The 15,466-nt window shown below is 47.4% G+C and overlaps 7 protein-coding genes across 7 annotated transcripts; 3 read left to right on the forward strand and 4 right to left on the reverse strand.

Annotated features, from left to right (window-relative positions):
* Positions 1–48: 48 nt before the first annotated feature.
* ASPWEDRAFT_173462 (questin oxidase family protein) lies at positions 49–1,445 on the forward strand (the record flags this gene model as incomplete). Its single annotated transcript, XM_040831071.1, has 4 exons — positions 49–252; positions 314–459; positions 508–635; positions 685–1,445. The coding sequence occupies 4 exons, from the start codon at positions 49–51 to the stop codon at positions 1,443–1,445; spliced, it is 1,239 nt and encodes a 412-aa protein (XP_040687704.1).
* Positions 1,446–1,833: 388 nt separating this feature from the next.
* ASPWEDRAFT_113398 (HECT-type E3 ubiquitin transferase) lies at positions 1,834–3,769 on the forward strand (the record flags this gene model as incomplete). Its single annotated transcript, XM_040828405.1, has 3 exons — positions 1,834–2,553; positions 3,131–3,421; positions 3,470–3,769. The coding sequence occupies 3 exons, from the start codon at positions 1,834–1,836 to the stop codon at positions 3,767–3,769; spliced, it is 1,311 nt and encodes a 436-aa protein (XP_040687705.1).
* Positions 3,770–4,576: 807 nt separating this feature from the next.
* ASPWEDRAFT_556044 (TauD/TfdA dioxygenase family protein) lies at positions 4,577–6,296 on the reverse strand. The gene is made up of 6 exons (XM_040838236.1): positions 5,973–6,296; positions 5,707–5,912; positions 5,193–5,647; positions 5,101–5,137; positions 4,911–5,044; positions 4,577–4,858 (listed from the first exon to the last, which is right to left on the reverse strand). The coding sequence occupies exons 1-6, from the start codon at positions 6,170–6,172 to the stop codon at positions 4,739–4,741; spliced, it is 1,152 nt and encodes a 383-aa protein (XP_040687706.1). The 5' UTR covers positions 6,173–6,296; the 3' UTR covers positions 4,577–4,738.
* Positions 6,297–7,901: 1,605 nt separating this feature from the next.
* ASPWEDRAFT_113857 (putative transporter) lies at positions 7,902–9,812 on the forward strand (the record flags this gene model as incomplete). The annotated part of the gene is made up of 5 exons (XM_040828438.1): positions 7,902–8,162; positions 8,215–8,543; positions 8,595–9,435; positions 9,488–9,606; positions 9,686–9,812. 5 exons carry the CDS (start codon positions 7,902–7,904, stop codon positions 9,810–9,812), a joined length of 1,677 nt encoding a protein of 558 aa, XP_040687707.1.
* A 238-nt stretch (positions 9,813–10,050) lies between these two features.
* Positions 10,051–10,429, reverse strand: ASPWEDRAFT_29211 (uncharacterized protein; the record flags this gene model as incomplete). The annotated part of the gene is made up of 2 exons (XM_040833240.1): positions 10,051–10,270; positions 10,335–10,429. 2 exons carry the CDS (start codon positions 10,427–10,429, stop codon positions 10,051–10,053), a joined length of 315 nt encoding a protein of 104 aa, XP_040687708.1.
* A 93-nt stretch (positions 10,430–10,522) lies between these two features.
* ASPWEDRAFT_184573 (uncharacterized protein) lies at positions 10,523–11,467 on the reverse strand. Its single transcript, XM_040832038.1, has 3 exons — positions 11,311–11,467; positions 10,854–11,263; positions 10,523–10,782 (listed from the first exon to the last, which is right to left on the reverse strand). Exons 1-3 carry the CDS (start codon positions 11,403–11,405, stop codon positions 10,622–10,624), a joined length of 666 nt encoding a protein of 221 aa, XP_040687709.1. The 5' UTR covers positions 11,406–11,467; the 3' UTR covers positions 10,523–10,621.
* Positions 11,468–12,442: 975 nt separating this feature from the next.
* ASPWEDRAFT_41937 (uncharacterized protein) lies at positions 12,443–13,423 on the reverse strand. The gene is made up of 3 exons (XM_040835682.1): positions 12,962–13,423; positions 12,800–12,906; positions 12,443–12,733 (listed from the first exon to the last, which is right to left on the reverse strand). Exons 1-2 carry the CDS (start codon positions 13,076–13,078, stop codon positions 12,811–12,813), a joined length of 213 nt encoding a protein of 70 aa, XP_040687710.1. The 5' UTR covers positions 13,079–13,423; the 3' UTR covers positions 12,443–12,733; positions 12,800–12,810.
* Between the last annotated feature and the right edge of the window lie 2,043 nt (positions 13,424–15,466).

A 15,466-nucleotide genomic window follows, 5' to 3' on the forward strand; every position in this document is an offset into this window, starting at 1 on the left:
TCATTCCTCAACACTATCCCGCCATCAACAAAAACAACCAAACCCACCATGCTGAACTTCTCCTTCCCCTTCTCCAACCCCTTTTCCTCATGGGGCGATCGGACATCTTTCGATATCCCGCCGGTGAAAGTCCACGAGATTGACACGGCCCCGGAAAAGCCCGCCAGGGCATTGAAGCATCTGATCAAGCTGAACCATGTTAATAATTCCGTCTTGTATAATGAGCGCAGGTTTCATAATCATGCGCCTCATGTGGGTTTTTCTCTATCAATGCTGTATATGTTTAATTTGTATAGATGCTAATATTTTCTAGCTGTTGAGTTCGTCCTTCTTGCAAGGCGCCGATGCGGATGATTTGCATCGTATATATGAGACTGAAGCGAAGCTGCTTGAGCCATGGGCTGATTCGCCGGGTGAGATTAGTGCAGATGATTGGAGGGATTATCTGGGACATAGAGAGTATGTTTTTTGTCCCGTCTTGGGCTGTGGATTGGCTGACGAGTGTAGATATCAACGTGCGTTTGTGGACTTTTTCGAAGATGAACTCGTGCGCTTGGGATATGATTGGAAACAGGTTGTTACTGATTACCTTTTCGTGGGTAAACGGCCGTTGTTTAATTCGATTATTGCGGATCGTATGTTATCTGTTATATTTCGAGGAAGGTATCGAGCTGACTTGAATAGTGGGACATCCGTTGATCCATCTAGCTTATGCTTTTGAGATGAATAACCGTGAAGTCGCCATGGAAGCACTCGGTTTAGCAGCAACCTGCTACAGCGACATCCACAAATACCTAGACGACCCATCCTACGCCCAGGCAGAGTCATCCTACAAAACCACCTCTCTCTACGAAATCCTCAACCGAGTCCGCGCCGACACCCAATTCAACCACCTCCTCCCCACCAAAGGAGGTGACAACATCTCCATCATCTTCCGCGAACGCGAAACCCAACTCCTCAACCACTGGAACGCATGGAAGATCACAGACCCCGTCAAACAGTTCCGCGAGAGTCAGGAAGTCGCCACCGCCCTCCTCCTCTCAACACGCTCCAACAAAGACAAAGACGAGCACCAGTACGATTTCTTCCTCGTCCACATCCTCACCACCAGCCACGCCGTCCGCGTCTTACTCCCGCTCATCCCCGGTCGCTTCCAGACCATCCTCGTCCGCCAGTGGTGGCTGATGACGCTGGCTATCTACATCGCCCAGCTCCGTCCTGAGCTCCACACAAACAGGTTCACCAAGTTCGACCTGAACGGAAGAGACTGGCACTGGACTGCCCATATTGCTGTCAAGGGGCCGTGTTCGACTGACGCGCACTATGTCAAGGCTCTTCGAGCATTACGGGAGACTGCGGCTACTTGGGGAGATCCGGAGAATTATTATCTCAAGGCTGCGGTGAAGTTCGCTGAGGAATTTAATGGCTGGGGTGGGTTTAATTAGACGGTGACATGTACTATTTTCATATAATTCTTTTTTCGGTTGAACAAATTGGATATTGTCAACAGTTGGTCATATCTGTTAGTCTATCAGACTGGATCATCTATACTCATGTATTAATCAGATAATTCAAGAATGTATTTAAAATTGAGATTGAAAGTGTCAATTCGAAGCAGTAGAAATAAGCTTGGATAAGCAGTCGTCTTGGCGTCACGTGGATTTCTTATTTTGTTTGCTTTGTTTGCTTTTTGTCTTCCAAAATCCCGTTTGCTTTCGTTCTCCTAAACAGCTTGTCGTTCCTGATAGCTAATCATCACCAGACAGGATATAGTCCAGGTGGAAGTACTGACAGTAGCAGTTTCAGAACTAATCTTGCATACAGCATATCAAAATGTCTCAAGATGCCGATCTATCCCTATCCTTCCATCTGCACGCGGAACTTCTCCCCAACATCCGCCAAGTGACACTCTACATTTCACTTCCTCAAGATGAGAAAATAAACAATCTACAGCCAGAGGTTTCGCTTACCGAGTCCCGACGTGCGGTGACAGTGTCGCTCCCTGAACCGTTCCAGGATGCGGTTGAGACGATCAAGTTGCCGGCTCGTGTTGGTGAGGCGTCTCGGCGCGTCTTGCGGATGGGTAAATTGGGTGGGGATATCGCACAGAATAACAAGACAGAATCAGAGAGAAGGGAATTTTCGTTCAGAATGCCGATTGATGCCGATGAAGTGCCCTTTGTGCCTCGAGAAGAGGTTATAGATGACTTTGTGCCGTGGACTGCCGCAGATATGTCGTCGTCGACTAAATTACGCTGTCGAAAGTGTGGGAATATGATTTTGAATGCCCCGGAATTTGATAATGAAAGCGGTACACGCACAGGGTGGGTATGGAAAGACCTCCCTAGCGGTAATTGGGCCGAGATGATGGATTTCTGGCATTGCCACAAGCCTGATACGCATGAGGACGATAAAGAGCCCGGGGGCGAGGCACAGAATGATCTAGTCAAGGGTTATGGTGCGGCAAACCAACTTGTGGCGATACCAGGGACTGTCCTAGTGGATGTGGCAACTTTCCTGGTCGCACAAGGCGATTGTAAGGGGTTAAAAAAGGTAAGGACGGACTGCGTCTTGTTTCTCTTGTGTTTCTTCATTTATGTTTTGTGGATTTGGGCAACAAGAAGGAGGCCCTTTGCGACAATAGAGTGGTCTTCGATACAATTGCCCTACATCACGGGGTCTTTACTTCTGGAACATGGGCTGGTTGATGAGAGGTTGCAGTAGTTCTGTGATGGAGCCGCTGATGCGCAGATATCCTCTTTACCCAGATGGATTTCGCTCGTCAGTGTTTTCCGCCATGGGCTGTTGCAGTCTCTCGGATTCCTCTCATGCTTCAAAGTATAGACTGTCTCGTTCTTTTCTCCGTTGATTTCAGTCTTTGACCAACCCAGAGTGATGGGATTGACGCGATTAAAACGAGGTACATACCCTTATTCTAAGATTGAGTTGCTCATCTGTACCGGTAGCTTGATGCTGTATTCCATACCTTTGGGTAGATAATGCAGTGTATAGTATTGCAAATGAATATAAATGCCTTCTTATACTTTACTTTCATGCCCATTATCAATGCGAAGCTCACTGATGCATCATTTCTCCTGGTATCAAATCGCTGACATGCGGACATTTCTAGGTTCAAGATGAGAGCTCTAAAGCATCATCCGCAAACACCAAAAGAGTGAATATAACCTGCCAACAATGTGATACGCTTGTAGGCCTGGAAGACCCCATGGCCGATGGATGGAGACTTCTCAAAGCGAATCTCTCCGCAAACACACAGCCAGCTGAGGGCATTGAAACAGAAGAGCCGACTTGGACAAGCCACCCAACGGAGACCGTGGTAGCCGCTCAGCTGCTAGAATTGATTGAGAGAGAAAGCGCTCGAAGATTCGCCGTCCATTGTGGACAGAAGAATGGACTCCTGGTACGCCTGAAGAATGTGTATGATGATGTCGGTGCTGACAATAGCAAGCTTTGGGTCTTCAATCCAGATCTCCGGTATTCCAATTCTGGCGCAGACCACAGCACAACTGCCCAGCGAGGCATGAAGGTCTTCTTTCGGGATACGCCCAATGTCGACGACGTTATCAACCCAGAGCAAGGAAAGGCGTCTTCCTTATCTCTGGAGGAGTTGGAACTGCCATCGAGTATCTTCGCTGCCGTCTCTGAATGCCTGATAAGAAGCAGTGAAACGTTACCATCATCTGCAAGGCACTTTCGAGAATGGAGAGTGGGACTGTTGAATCGATTCGAACGGCCAGGGAGGGGTTGAGGTGGTGTTGGTTGTTGGTGTCGAGAACGCAAGGGTGACTTAGGGGAGACGCGCCTTCCTCTTTGGGGACGAGCACCAAGTCGCCTGACTTTTCCCACTCTCGACTTGACGTCAAAAAGGCTCGACTTCTTCCATCGTCACTGCGTACTTGCACTCCTTGATTTTCACTCTTGCTTCCGAGGGCATTATTTTATTGCTTGGCTGGCCCCTGTCTGTCAAAACGAAAGACACTGAAATCCGCCTATCTGCAAAGCCATGTGAGTCTGATTTCAACACTGAGAATATCAAAGGCTTACGCGCCCCTTTCTTTAGATCTCTGATTCCCTTGACCAAAATGTCCGGCTTATCCCAAGATCCAGCTCGAACAACCATCTGCAGTGATGAAGGTTCAATCACCTGGGAGCACCTAGAGGACATCCAGGACTACAAATCCGCCCCTAAAGATCGTCGACGCACACCCTCTGATGAAGACAATTTTGAATTCGGTGATGGAGAAATACCCCGGTCGTATCATGTCGAGAATGTCCCAGGCCCGGCATCTACGGCGCAAAACTCTCGGAATGCTTCGAGAACTGTGACGCCGACTATAATAGTAATACCCCCAAGCGATGAAACGGAAAGCCCAAGGGAGGACACTAGACGCTAGTGCATACTCGTGATTAGGGCTGCTTTCAACAAGGATGCTTTGTTCCAAGCCAGTGAATGACTCAGGATGCAGCTGCCTTCTTCGAGACGCCTCTGTACTTGATATCTTTAATCATGCTATCCTACGAAGCTCTACGACTGATGAAAATTCCATGTCCGTTGAAACCGCTGGCAGGTTTCTTTTTCTTTACAACCTAGAACAGCAATAGCTTCTAATGGCCATTTAATTTCGTCATTCGCCTACTTAAAATTCATTATACCCGTGATTTATGTCATCATTGGCATGTCGTGGCCGTATTTACTTGGAGTCCCTAGTTGACTGCTTTATGCCTCCCCTTCAAATGGTGTCTCATATGGACGCTCTGCCTGTGGCGTAATTCTGGCGATATGACGCCTCTGTCCATCCTCCCAGTCGAAAATGGCTGAATGAGAAACCACTCGGTTCTGAAGTAGTCAGCATCTCCCTATTGTCATTGATATTAAGACATGAACTTACGTCCCAGACCACGACAGTTCCTGGCCTCCATCTCACACGGGTCTGCACATCCTGCGAGAAGGCAATGTGATCATACAGGAACTTGAGCAGGAAGTCTGATTCTTCCTTCTTGTAACCGACAATGTAGCGGGTGACTGAGTCATGGTTAGAACGATACTCTACATGCACCATGCGATAAGGGATGACTCACATTGTGGGTTGACGTAAATAGCTTTCTCGCCAGTGACCTATAAACCAATCGGATTAGATACTATTCGAATTTCGGACTGAAAATTAACCTACCGGGTGAGTTCTGACAATCGGATGCTCCGACGTGATGGGATCACGACGGGCAATGCCTCCGTTGTTCAAGCTGTTGTTGATCTGCTCCAGGCCAGAGTGAACAGCCTTCAATCCATGCAGTCGCTTACGGAACTCGGGTGACAGGCGTCGGTATGCCTGAGCCATGTCGCAGAACAAAGTGTCGCCTCCACTTGTTGGTCCATCAAGGACATATAAGAATGTGGTACCCGGGGGCTGTTTCTCAAAGGTGACATCGGAGTGCCAGGTGACTGAGTTGGTACGGGTGGCCAGAAATTGGGAGCCAGTTCTGTCCTCTGCTCCCCGGTGGACGAGGTGGATCTCAGGGTATCCCTTGGGGGCTCCCGAGGTCTGGTGAATGTGGTGTCGACCAAAGTAGCCACCGAATTCAAGGGCCTTGTCGATAGGGAGATGGGCGAAGTCCTGGTTGCGGAAGGCTGGGGCGGTTAGAAAACATTGGTCTGGCCAAGGCATATCAAGGCATTCATTGACTTACCGACAACCTTTCTCTGGGCGACATATAGAGCCAACTGGTCTTTACCCTCTTTGGTCAACTGGCTCAACTGGACACCGTTGACCTCAGTACCAATAGTGGGAGTCAGGTCGTCAGTCTCTGCCTTGCCCTTGGGGAGCAGATCTGGGAAGGATGGGTCGGCATCCTTTCCATGGTCATAATGATCGAATAGGGTCAACGGGGGGTATCTAAACGATGCTATGAGTGCCTGACCAAGAGCCAAAGATGGAAGACGACTGAATACATACCTCTCTGTCTCATTATCCCAGACGGGGAGGTAGTTGGGAAAAGACGCAGGTGGCTGCTTCGCCGTGCCTTTGATCTCATCGTTATGGGAGTATGCTTCGCCATATCCGATCAAGTTTTCCTTGTTGAATCCGGCATCGGTCTTGAGAGTCGCCACCGGTGGTGCGCGGACAGGAAGAGTTTCAGTCAATGAAGGGGCCATTTTGGTTGGTTGGTTGATACTATTCAGCTTGCATACAAGTACCAGCAACTTGGGCCTGAATACTGGGGATCATGTCGCCAAATATACCCATTCAGGTCTTCTGCTCGCGCAATATCTGCGGGGTATGTCTATTGATTATGTGAACTCACTGCGGGGGTATACAGAGATATCAAACCGTCTCTTGGTTGTTACTTCAGCCATCGAGACCTCGCACAGCACTCGTTATGCATCCATTTTATGGCGTGATATAACGATTTGCGGCATGGAATTGGCTTTCGAAACTGCTTATTCATCTTCATCCTCGAGGGATCTCTACGGAATGAAGTCCATGGCGGAAAAGAATCCAGGATGTGCTCATCGAGCACGTTATGATTGATTGTAGATGATTGATAAGCCATGGTTGGCTGTCGCTTAAGGGAAGGTGTTGGGAAAGGTATGAAATGAAATATTTTCGAGTAAACTCCCTGTTTCCATTGACTAACTTGCTTCCAACTTGCTTCTGCTTCTGCTGCGGCTTCGACTCCGATATTGCTTGTTCTTTAGTGTTGTGTCGGCAGTTGTCTCTACAACCTCCACATCAAACGGCAGTAAAGACAGAGACACCCTATCCGATTCCAGCTGTTCATAATCATTCACAAGTAACGATCATAATTATTTCCAACTTGCTTCAACGTCCTCGAGAGTCGAGTTGGTGCAACCTTTTTCTGTCTGTGCGAAGCCACGAACGCCAATTGTCCTCCAGCCAAGTATGGCGTGATAATCATCCCCAGTTGCGCAACGGAGGAATTGCGATCACGCAAAAGCACTCTTGTTTGGCACTAAGGCAGCCTTTTGGGGGCAGCAATATGAATCCAAATTAAGACATCTCGAGATAGAGACAGATATTGTCAAGTTTATTTCAGTTACGGCGTTGGTGATGTTTCCAAATCTCCTCACCGGTCGTGGGCATACCCAACACTTATTGCGATAGTCAATGAAGATGGCAATATTGGTACGACGAAGAAACAGGTTTATGTTTTCCTTTGCCGTCCATCAGCAAAGACCAATGGGCCTCGGTCTGGATGTTGTGCTGCTGCAAAAAACACCACCTTGACCTCCGATGACGAGATAATCCGTCGTCGTCGCCTTGTTATCCACCACACCACGTTAATTCCATCGCGTGTAGTTGTTCGGACAAGATCCTGCAGGGAACTAAAGACATCCCGGTCCCTTATTTTCAATGCGACTTGTTTCCCATAGCGTCACTTATGTTGGTTTTGCGTGATCGAGACGATCTAACGCCACCAATTCCAACCGACCTCCTTTGTCAAACACTAACAGCTCGCCATATTCATCCCAAAGAAAGAACTTCTACGATAATATCGGTTTTCTTGTCTCTCATTGGGTGTTTTGAGATGAAACGCGACTGCCGATGGCCATGCTGAACTTACTCGCCAGCAACTGCCTCTTACCCACAGTTAAAACATCATCTGCCAACGTCAAGCTCCATGTGGGCAGTTATCCACTTAATCTGGGCAAACTAAATGTCAGATGGATCGAGAATGGCCATGTCGGCCTTATCGTCTATATCTAGAAATTGCGTGACGGAGAATTTCCATGTTTATCTCTTTCCTGATACCGACAGCCGCCCTTTATAGTCCATGGTTTCCTCCGTCTGTTTTCTTTGCTTGTCAGTTCACGATAGCAACACCGTGTGTTTCACTTTACTATAATCAGATCTACTGCCGCAATGGCTATAGAGGAGACAAACACGCCTGGCGCTGGCCAGGAGAGTTACGACTCTAAAGGCCCTCGCAATGTCACAACTGCGACAGGGTCTTCTTCGTCGTCCTCCATTTATGAGCCCAGGACAACAAAGGGATTTGACTCTGCATTCGATTCGACCGAAGACCCGAGATTTTATAAGCCGATCGATACATATGAAGGAATCCATCGTTGGGATCCAGAGTTTGAATGGACTGAGCAAGAAGAGACAAAGATAATCAGAAAGGTGAGAGACAGTATTCATTTTCTATGCTTGGAACATAAATTGACTGTAGCAGATTGATTTGCGCGTCTGCACATTCGCATGCGCAACATTTTTTGCGCTTCAGTTGGATCGAGGCAACATTGTTCAAGCAATGTCGGATAACATGCTGGGAGATTTGGGAATGAACACCAATAACTACAACACAGGCCAAACAATCTTCTTGCTCTGTTTCCTTTTCGCAGAACTCCCGTCGCAACTACTCTCCAAGGCTGTTGGTCCGGATAGGTGGATTCCCATTCAAATGGTGTGCTGGAGTCTTGTCGCAGCTTTCCAGGCATTTGTCAAGGGCAAAAACTCTTACTATGCCTGCCGGGCTCTTCTTGGTCTTCTGGAGGGTGGATTGTGAGTAACGCGCATTTATGTCTATGGAGAATCCTGGCTAACCTATGCTAGCATTCCGGATACGATTCTTTTCCTTTCGTTCTGGTATAAATCCAAAGAGCTTCCAATCCGATTGAGTTTCTTCTGGGTCTGCTACGAGGCGACGGCAATCGTGAGTGCGTTTTTGGCATTTGGTTTCCTACATATTCGACAGAGTGATGGCACTGGTGGCTGGAGATATTTGTTTGCATTTGAGGGTTTGATCACCGGAGTCATTGGTATCATTGCCGCATTCTGGATGCCTGCCGGGCCTACCCAGACCAAAGGTGGCTTCCGTGGTAAAGATGGATGGTTTAATGAGCACGAGGAGAAAATCATGGTGAACCGAGTCCTTCGCGATGATCCCAGCAAGGGCAGCATGCACAACCGCCAGGCTTTGACACCAAAGATGTTCTGGCTCGCTTTGTGTGACTACGATCTCTGGCCCATCTACTTGCTCGGCTTGGTTTGGATGATCCCCAACACCCCGGCAACCAACTACATCACACTCGAGCTGAAAGCCCTTGGATTCAGTACTTTCCAGACAAACCTCTTGACTATTCCGGCATACGTCATCTTCATTATCATGCTCCTCATTGTGACCTTCGTTTCGGAACGCTTCAACCAACGGATCATTCTCGGTGTTTTCTCTGAAATCTGGTGTTTGGCCCTCGTCATTGCTCTTGAAGTTCTTCCAGCAGATGCTAGCACATGGGGCCGATGGGTTATCTTGATCCTTCTGATTGGTGCCCCATATGTGCATGCAATTATCGTGGCCCTGGCATCTAGAAATGCTGGTTCAGTTCGCACGCGAACCGTTGCTACGGCCTTGTACAACATGACCGTTCAAGCCTCTAGCATCATTGCTAGCAATGTGAGTGTGATCCTAGAAAATGTTGCTACCTCTATATTAACCATTGGAACAGATCTATCAAGACAAGGATAAGCCGCTCTATCGCACCGGAAACAAGGTTCTCATTGGACTGGCCGCATTCAGTCTGGTACTTTTCATTGGAGCCAAGTTCTACTACATGTGGCGCAACAAGTATGTCTCTTCCTCTTCTACTAGAAATCGCTATAATTTCTGTGATTGATTTGATACTAACGTTTCTTGCTCATTACAGGCAAAAGGCGGCTATCTGGGATAAGATGTCAAGCGAGGAGAGAGAAGCTTATCTGGCTGCCAACCTGGATGCTGGCAACAAGAGGTTTGTATTCCCCATCCCTTTGCGAGAGAAACATATCATCTAACCAATTTTTACTTTAGACTGGATTTCCGATTTGCGCATTAATGTCGAGATGAGAATGAGAGAAAAAAAGGAAGAGAACCAGCTGGATCTGGAGCTCGGTTGCCGTTAATGGATATCCATAGCGAGATGCAGTTAATAGAGTGATATAATCACATATAGAGAGAGAATGAGCAGTCAATTCTTAATTCTCACCGTTTCCCAAACACACTTAGTGAATCCACATTATATCATCTTCATCATTACTCCCCAATAACATACTCACACCCGTCAGCCCCAATCCAAACCTCATGTAACTTTCCCGCCGGTACATCAATCCTAGCCCCTACTCCGAACGTCTCTTTCTTGACTTCCCCATCGTGCACGCCAGCATTATCTTCTGGATAGGTAACTGTGAAAGTACCACGACGGATGAGATGTGTCGTGACATCGGAATGTGTGTGAGGGGGGTAGTGAGCATTGCTATCAACTCAATATTAGATATCATCCTCATCTAAAGTAAGATAGGTAGTATATAGGTACTGACCCTCCATCTGCCCAGGTGAAGACATGTGCGAATCCCCAGTCTCGGACTAGACGCTCGCATTCGCTACGGGTTCCGATGGGATAGGTTTCTGGCATTTTGAGATGCGGCGGCCTTTCTGTATAGACGAGAGACGAAGTTGTTTATAATGCTTTTCTGGTGGTTTGCTGTGGATTTGCTGTAGACAAGGTGGGGAAGAGATGATGACGTCATTTGACTTGATGTCGATTAGGACGAATATTAATTAAGGACATACTCGTACTGTCTATATATAATTGTCAGTGATATAATCAAACAGATAGCCCTTCTACCCTCCAATACTTTCTCCTCCACCACAACGGCGCCATAGCTCCAACAGCCACCTTTCCCACCAGCATATCCGGTTCATCATCGCCCACAAACCCAGGCAGCAAATCATGAAGATCTCGGTCGTCCAATTCTCTCTTCACATCTAATGTCGGCATGTTAGCCGTTAAGGCAGCCCGATTTTCATCATCGCATGGGTATCCAGCGAATCCGTACAGCCTATCTTAACACTCGCCCAGGCGGATAACACAAGCAGTGAAAAGAGATATAAACCCAGAAGAACCGATATGCCTGTAACGGAAGCAGTGGATATCTTTGGTTTTGACACATCCGTGCCCTCATCAGAATATGTAGACAGTCCGTTCCGCGAATCGGTTTCTGTGTCAAGCTGGCTGTATATTATCTGATTTGCCAAAAACGCGGCATTGTTAAAGGTCCGTCCAGTATTACACTCCCATGTCAGAGCTTCGAGCCAGGCCTCATTTCCTTTGGGTGAGTTTTGTGGAGTGCTGCATTCATCGTTACCCAAGAGAAACATCAATGGTGCGTATTGTGTGCAGAGATCGCTCGTTGGAAGGTACTCCCCCGTTACGTTTTTATTCTCATTTTGCACGAAAGAACCAGCACTGAACAATCCCGAGGCAATAATACCGAGGGGCCCCTTGTATCTCACGCTCTCGTAGATGAAGCTCCGTTCCAGGTGAAACCGATGGACTGATTGATGTCGTCTCGACGGAACATATAGCCATATTCACTATTGATGTCCATGAGCGAATGTAACCTCACCCACAATGCCTGAAATTTTTCGAGCTGCGCGATACCAGCGCTCACTGTGTTTATCAATATCCTCTGGGTTTGGCCCTATAGCCGGCATCGCTAATGTAAGATTTAGGGCGGGATGAGTAACTTGATAGACCCATGGGTCGATGATTGAAGATGCACAGAATTGTCCATGCTGTCAAGGCAAGGCCAATTTAGATGAGGGCGAGGATGAAAACGTAACCGCGAGGCCAAAACGTGATGGTCAAATCTTTGATGTCTTTAGAACGAGGGAATTTGTTGCTCAACGGTTTGCTGTCGCTGGGACGATTGTTTTCGATGGCATTTTGGTGGTTTGAAGAACAATAACTGGATAGGGGATAAGTGGGATAGATATGTTTCGTTTATCTGCAATGCTGAGCAACCAGAAACCCAACCAGAGTCCACTATGTGGGTACAGTTGGGGGAACGAGGCTGCGTGTACGAGGCTATGAATCATTCCAGCCTTGTCACAATGCGCAGATATAGCATTCTATACAAAATTTGTGGAGCGTAGTCCGCAAAGTAATAATATGGCACTTTTTATATGAAGGATCTATTCCTGTTCATAATGCGTTCTCGGTGCTTCTTTTGCTATGGATTCTAGAGCCCGTGGAGGATACTCGGCTCTAAGTTATAAGAAACGCATTTTTCAGTTTTGTCTTCATTTAGAGTGGTTTGGAGGGAAGGCATTAGAGCACTTAACAAATCTAGCTGTCTCCGGATACCCAATCAGGGGAGCATCTTGATATCTGATGTGTATGGCTGATGGATTGTGGAAGAGAAGATGGCGGTAAGAGAGACGAAGAAAAGTGGGAGGTCGCTGTTGCCGTCTTTCCCTTTTGGGAAAAAAGATCACGGGGATATTCCTCGTTGGATTTTCGACTTTCAAAGCTTTCATTATATTCCCACTTCTCAGATATTATTATTATAAATACAAGAAACCAGCAACCCATCAGCTATACCCAGCACAGCTTCTGCTGTTCCCAGTTTGCCTCCCAAATAGTCTCGACCATTTTCCTGGCAAGACGATAGTCTATTCCCACATACGCTTTTATTCATTTCAAGCAGAAGAGAGGCCTCTCTGTGCAACGCTGCAGTTGCCATTGCCATCTCTGTTCTATCCAAAGCTCTTCCATGAGCTGCTTCTCTGCAAGAAGCGAAGACATTCCTAATGGATGCCGAGCAGTTGTTTGGCTGCCTTTCAAATTGATGACATTGGCGTATCCTCTCTCTCCTCTCATGAGTGAGTGGCCGTTTCTCTTCATTATTGATGAGAGGTTCTTCGGAGAAACTGACTAGTATGGCATTAGCATTAGGGTACTTCAATAACAAGAGGTCGGTATGGGGTACTGGGTCCTTACCACAAACTTATTCAACATGCCGTACCGCAGACATGACAATCTTTCCCCGGGATAACCCAGATCTCAGCTCCGTTTGCGGTGCAACTTGGACAGCGGACACCGGGCATCTAGGAGAGGTTCAGCAAGGCTTCTGGAAACTAAAATTTGTTCCAAAGTACTCACCGGCATTGTGCTTATGATACCGCCAATTCCTGATAATGAAGGCTCAATAGAACGAACTGTGCGGATGACACTGGGTGGTTGAGGAGAAGGAAAAGCGTCAAAGTCGAAGTCGGACATGGCCAGAGTTAAGGTTTTCGGGGTCAACAGAGTTCGTTGCACTTTGTTTTTGATGGTGAGCTTAATTCCTTCGAGAGGGCCGAGGATCGCTTCTTTATATCTCTCCAGCAGGGCTCAATATTTCCGAAAAATCTTTATTATTATTAAAGTTCAAGGCGACCTGTCTTGAGCTGTGCACAATCGCGATCGGGAGATCTTCACCCTAGCTTCGATCTATTGGAGGTCGCGGTTGGACTGGATTCAATGCATCCAAACATGATTCTACACCTTCCCTAACAAACAAACTTGACATGTTGGAAAGAGAAATAAATTTCCTGGGTGACTCGGAAGTTCCCGTTGATCGGTATGACGAGCATCCTGCACCCTTGCTACAGGGAACTGTGGGAAGACAGGATCAATCTTCTGCACGAGAGATACGTGTTCAAACTCTGGAAGATGGACAGACATGTCGAAGCTAAGGAGCAAACAATCTTTCTGGGAGGGTTGCAGAGATCAAGTTTGGGATTGTCATAGGCCATTGCCAGCGATGCCAAGTTTTGGCGCCGTTAACGCTATTCGCTATGGGGTATGGGCGGATCAGTGCATCATATTATGGACGGACCATTTTATGACTCGTTGAAAATGATGGAGACGGTCTATTAGGGCGCCGTCGTGATATCTCCAGTGGTTTATGGGAACGGTTTCCGCATCACAATCACAGTTTAATCCATCAGGGTGATCCAAATGGCCATCAACGTATAGGTCATACTTTAGCCAAATCGACGATCACTAATACGTATTATCCATCGAGGCGACTACGGCTTGCGCTAAGGCGTAATCCGTGCGTCCAGTTTCACATCGAATCTTGACATTTCTTTTTCTATCAATCAGCTCTAGGCCAAATTCATGTTGATTGGTCGTGTGCGAATTCCCACATTGATGTACGGACGGAGTACACTAACTGCTGAGTTGTCGGCCTGCCTCGGTTTGAAATAATAAAAAATAACAGACAAGCTGCAGGCCAGGGTATGCAGCATGAATGCCCCATCTTCTAAAGACGCTGCCTCAAAGGACCACTATGACTCGCAGTTTCGAACAGGAATTTGGAATAATAACGGATCAATACTCCATATTGTAATTGATTCGCACAGCGGGATAGAGGCCCACTACGAGCGCCCATCGTTTGCGAAAAAGCTAGCCAAAATTAGCTGCGAACTTGTGAACCTCTGGCGAAATCATCTTTAGTTTGTTGTCATCGCCTAAATTATATTCGAGCTGGAACCTGGATGTGTTCTCGTTTTGCCCCTCTCTCCAGCGCCATCCCCACACTCATAATTAGGGGCTTGGTACGTCAACAACCCTACGGAGATAAGTCAAGCCTTAGAATGGGGAAGAAAAAAGTGGTGTCGATCAGTTGTCATTCCTGATTCAAACCCTGGAAATTCCTGCAAATAGCCGAGATTGTGCGTTAGTGAGTGTTGGACATCTCAGAAGTCCAACTGCATTATCACCGTATTGAGCGCGATCAAAGCCCCTCCCGAGCTCTTACATTTTCAGGGCTCAATAATAGTCCAGCCACCTGCAGGCTGCAAATTCCCTTGGATTTTTGTGAAGCTGAACCTTATCAGGGCCCGGGGTATTAACGGATCAACTGCGCCGTCTTGTGTGGTTTGCCCCACAGCCAGGGCTGATCAGTGTACTGCTCACATCGAGAATATGATAGCTAACAAACTGTGGATGCGCAGATTTTTTACAGGTTCCTTTGGCAATTTCTCGATAGGGGGTTTGGTGTCCACTCACATGGCCTCCCTGATCCAGGTTCTCCGTTTGGTCCTCGCATTCCTGGGAAAAGCGACGGGGTTACAGGGGTATGGCAAATAAGGCGGACCGAAACGCTGGGTCTTTTTTCGGCTTTTCTGCGTCCATCCAGCTCTGCATGGATTTGGAAACTGGTGGGTTCAAAGAATCCTAGTCCTGCTTTCCATGAGTTCCGAGTAGGGGACCACTTGGTTACGATGAATTCGAGACCAAGGCATCAATGCTCCTAAGGTCCTAGTTGTCTCCAGTCTTTGGGCCCCTGTGTGTAGCACGGCACAAGTGTTGGACACTATTTGCTTTTCTCAACAAGCATCAATAGTCGTCTCAAATAGGTATATGACAGGTCTGCTGGGGTCCAGATTTTGCCTCTTGTCAACTTGCGAGCCAAAATAGCCGCAGTTGAACAATGCGATACCGTCAATCGGCCCCGCTGAACCGGCCCGTTCCCTTGTAAAAGGAATTTAGGTGTCATCATGGCGACATGGACAACCCTTGGAGGAGAATGGGGAAAAAAGCAAATACAGATACATTCTGACGCACGCCACATATTCTCGAATTGAATACGGAGATGCATAACTCATAATAATGGCG

This window comes from Aspergillus wentii (assembly GCF_001890725.1).
Source record: "Aspergillus wentii DTO 134E9 unplaced genomic scaffold ASPWEscaffold_5, whole genome shotgun sequence".
Classification (NCBI taxonomy): domain Eukaryota; kingdom Fungi; phylum Ascomycota; class Eurotiomycetes; order Eurotiales; family Aspergillaceae; genus Aspergillus; species Aspergillus wentii.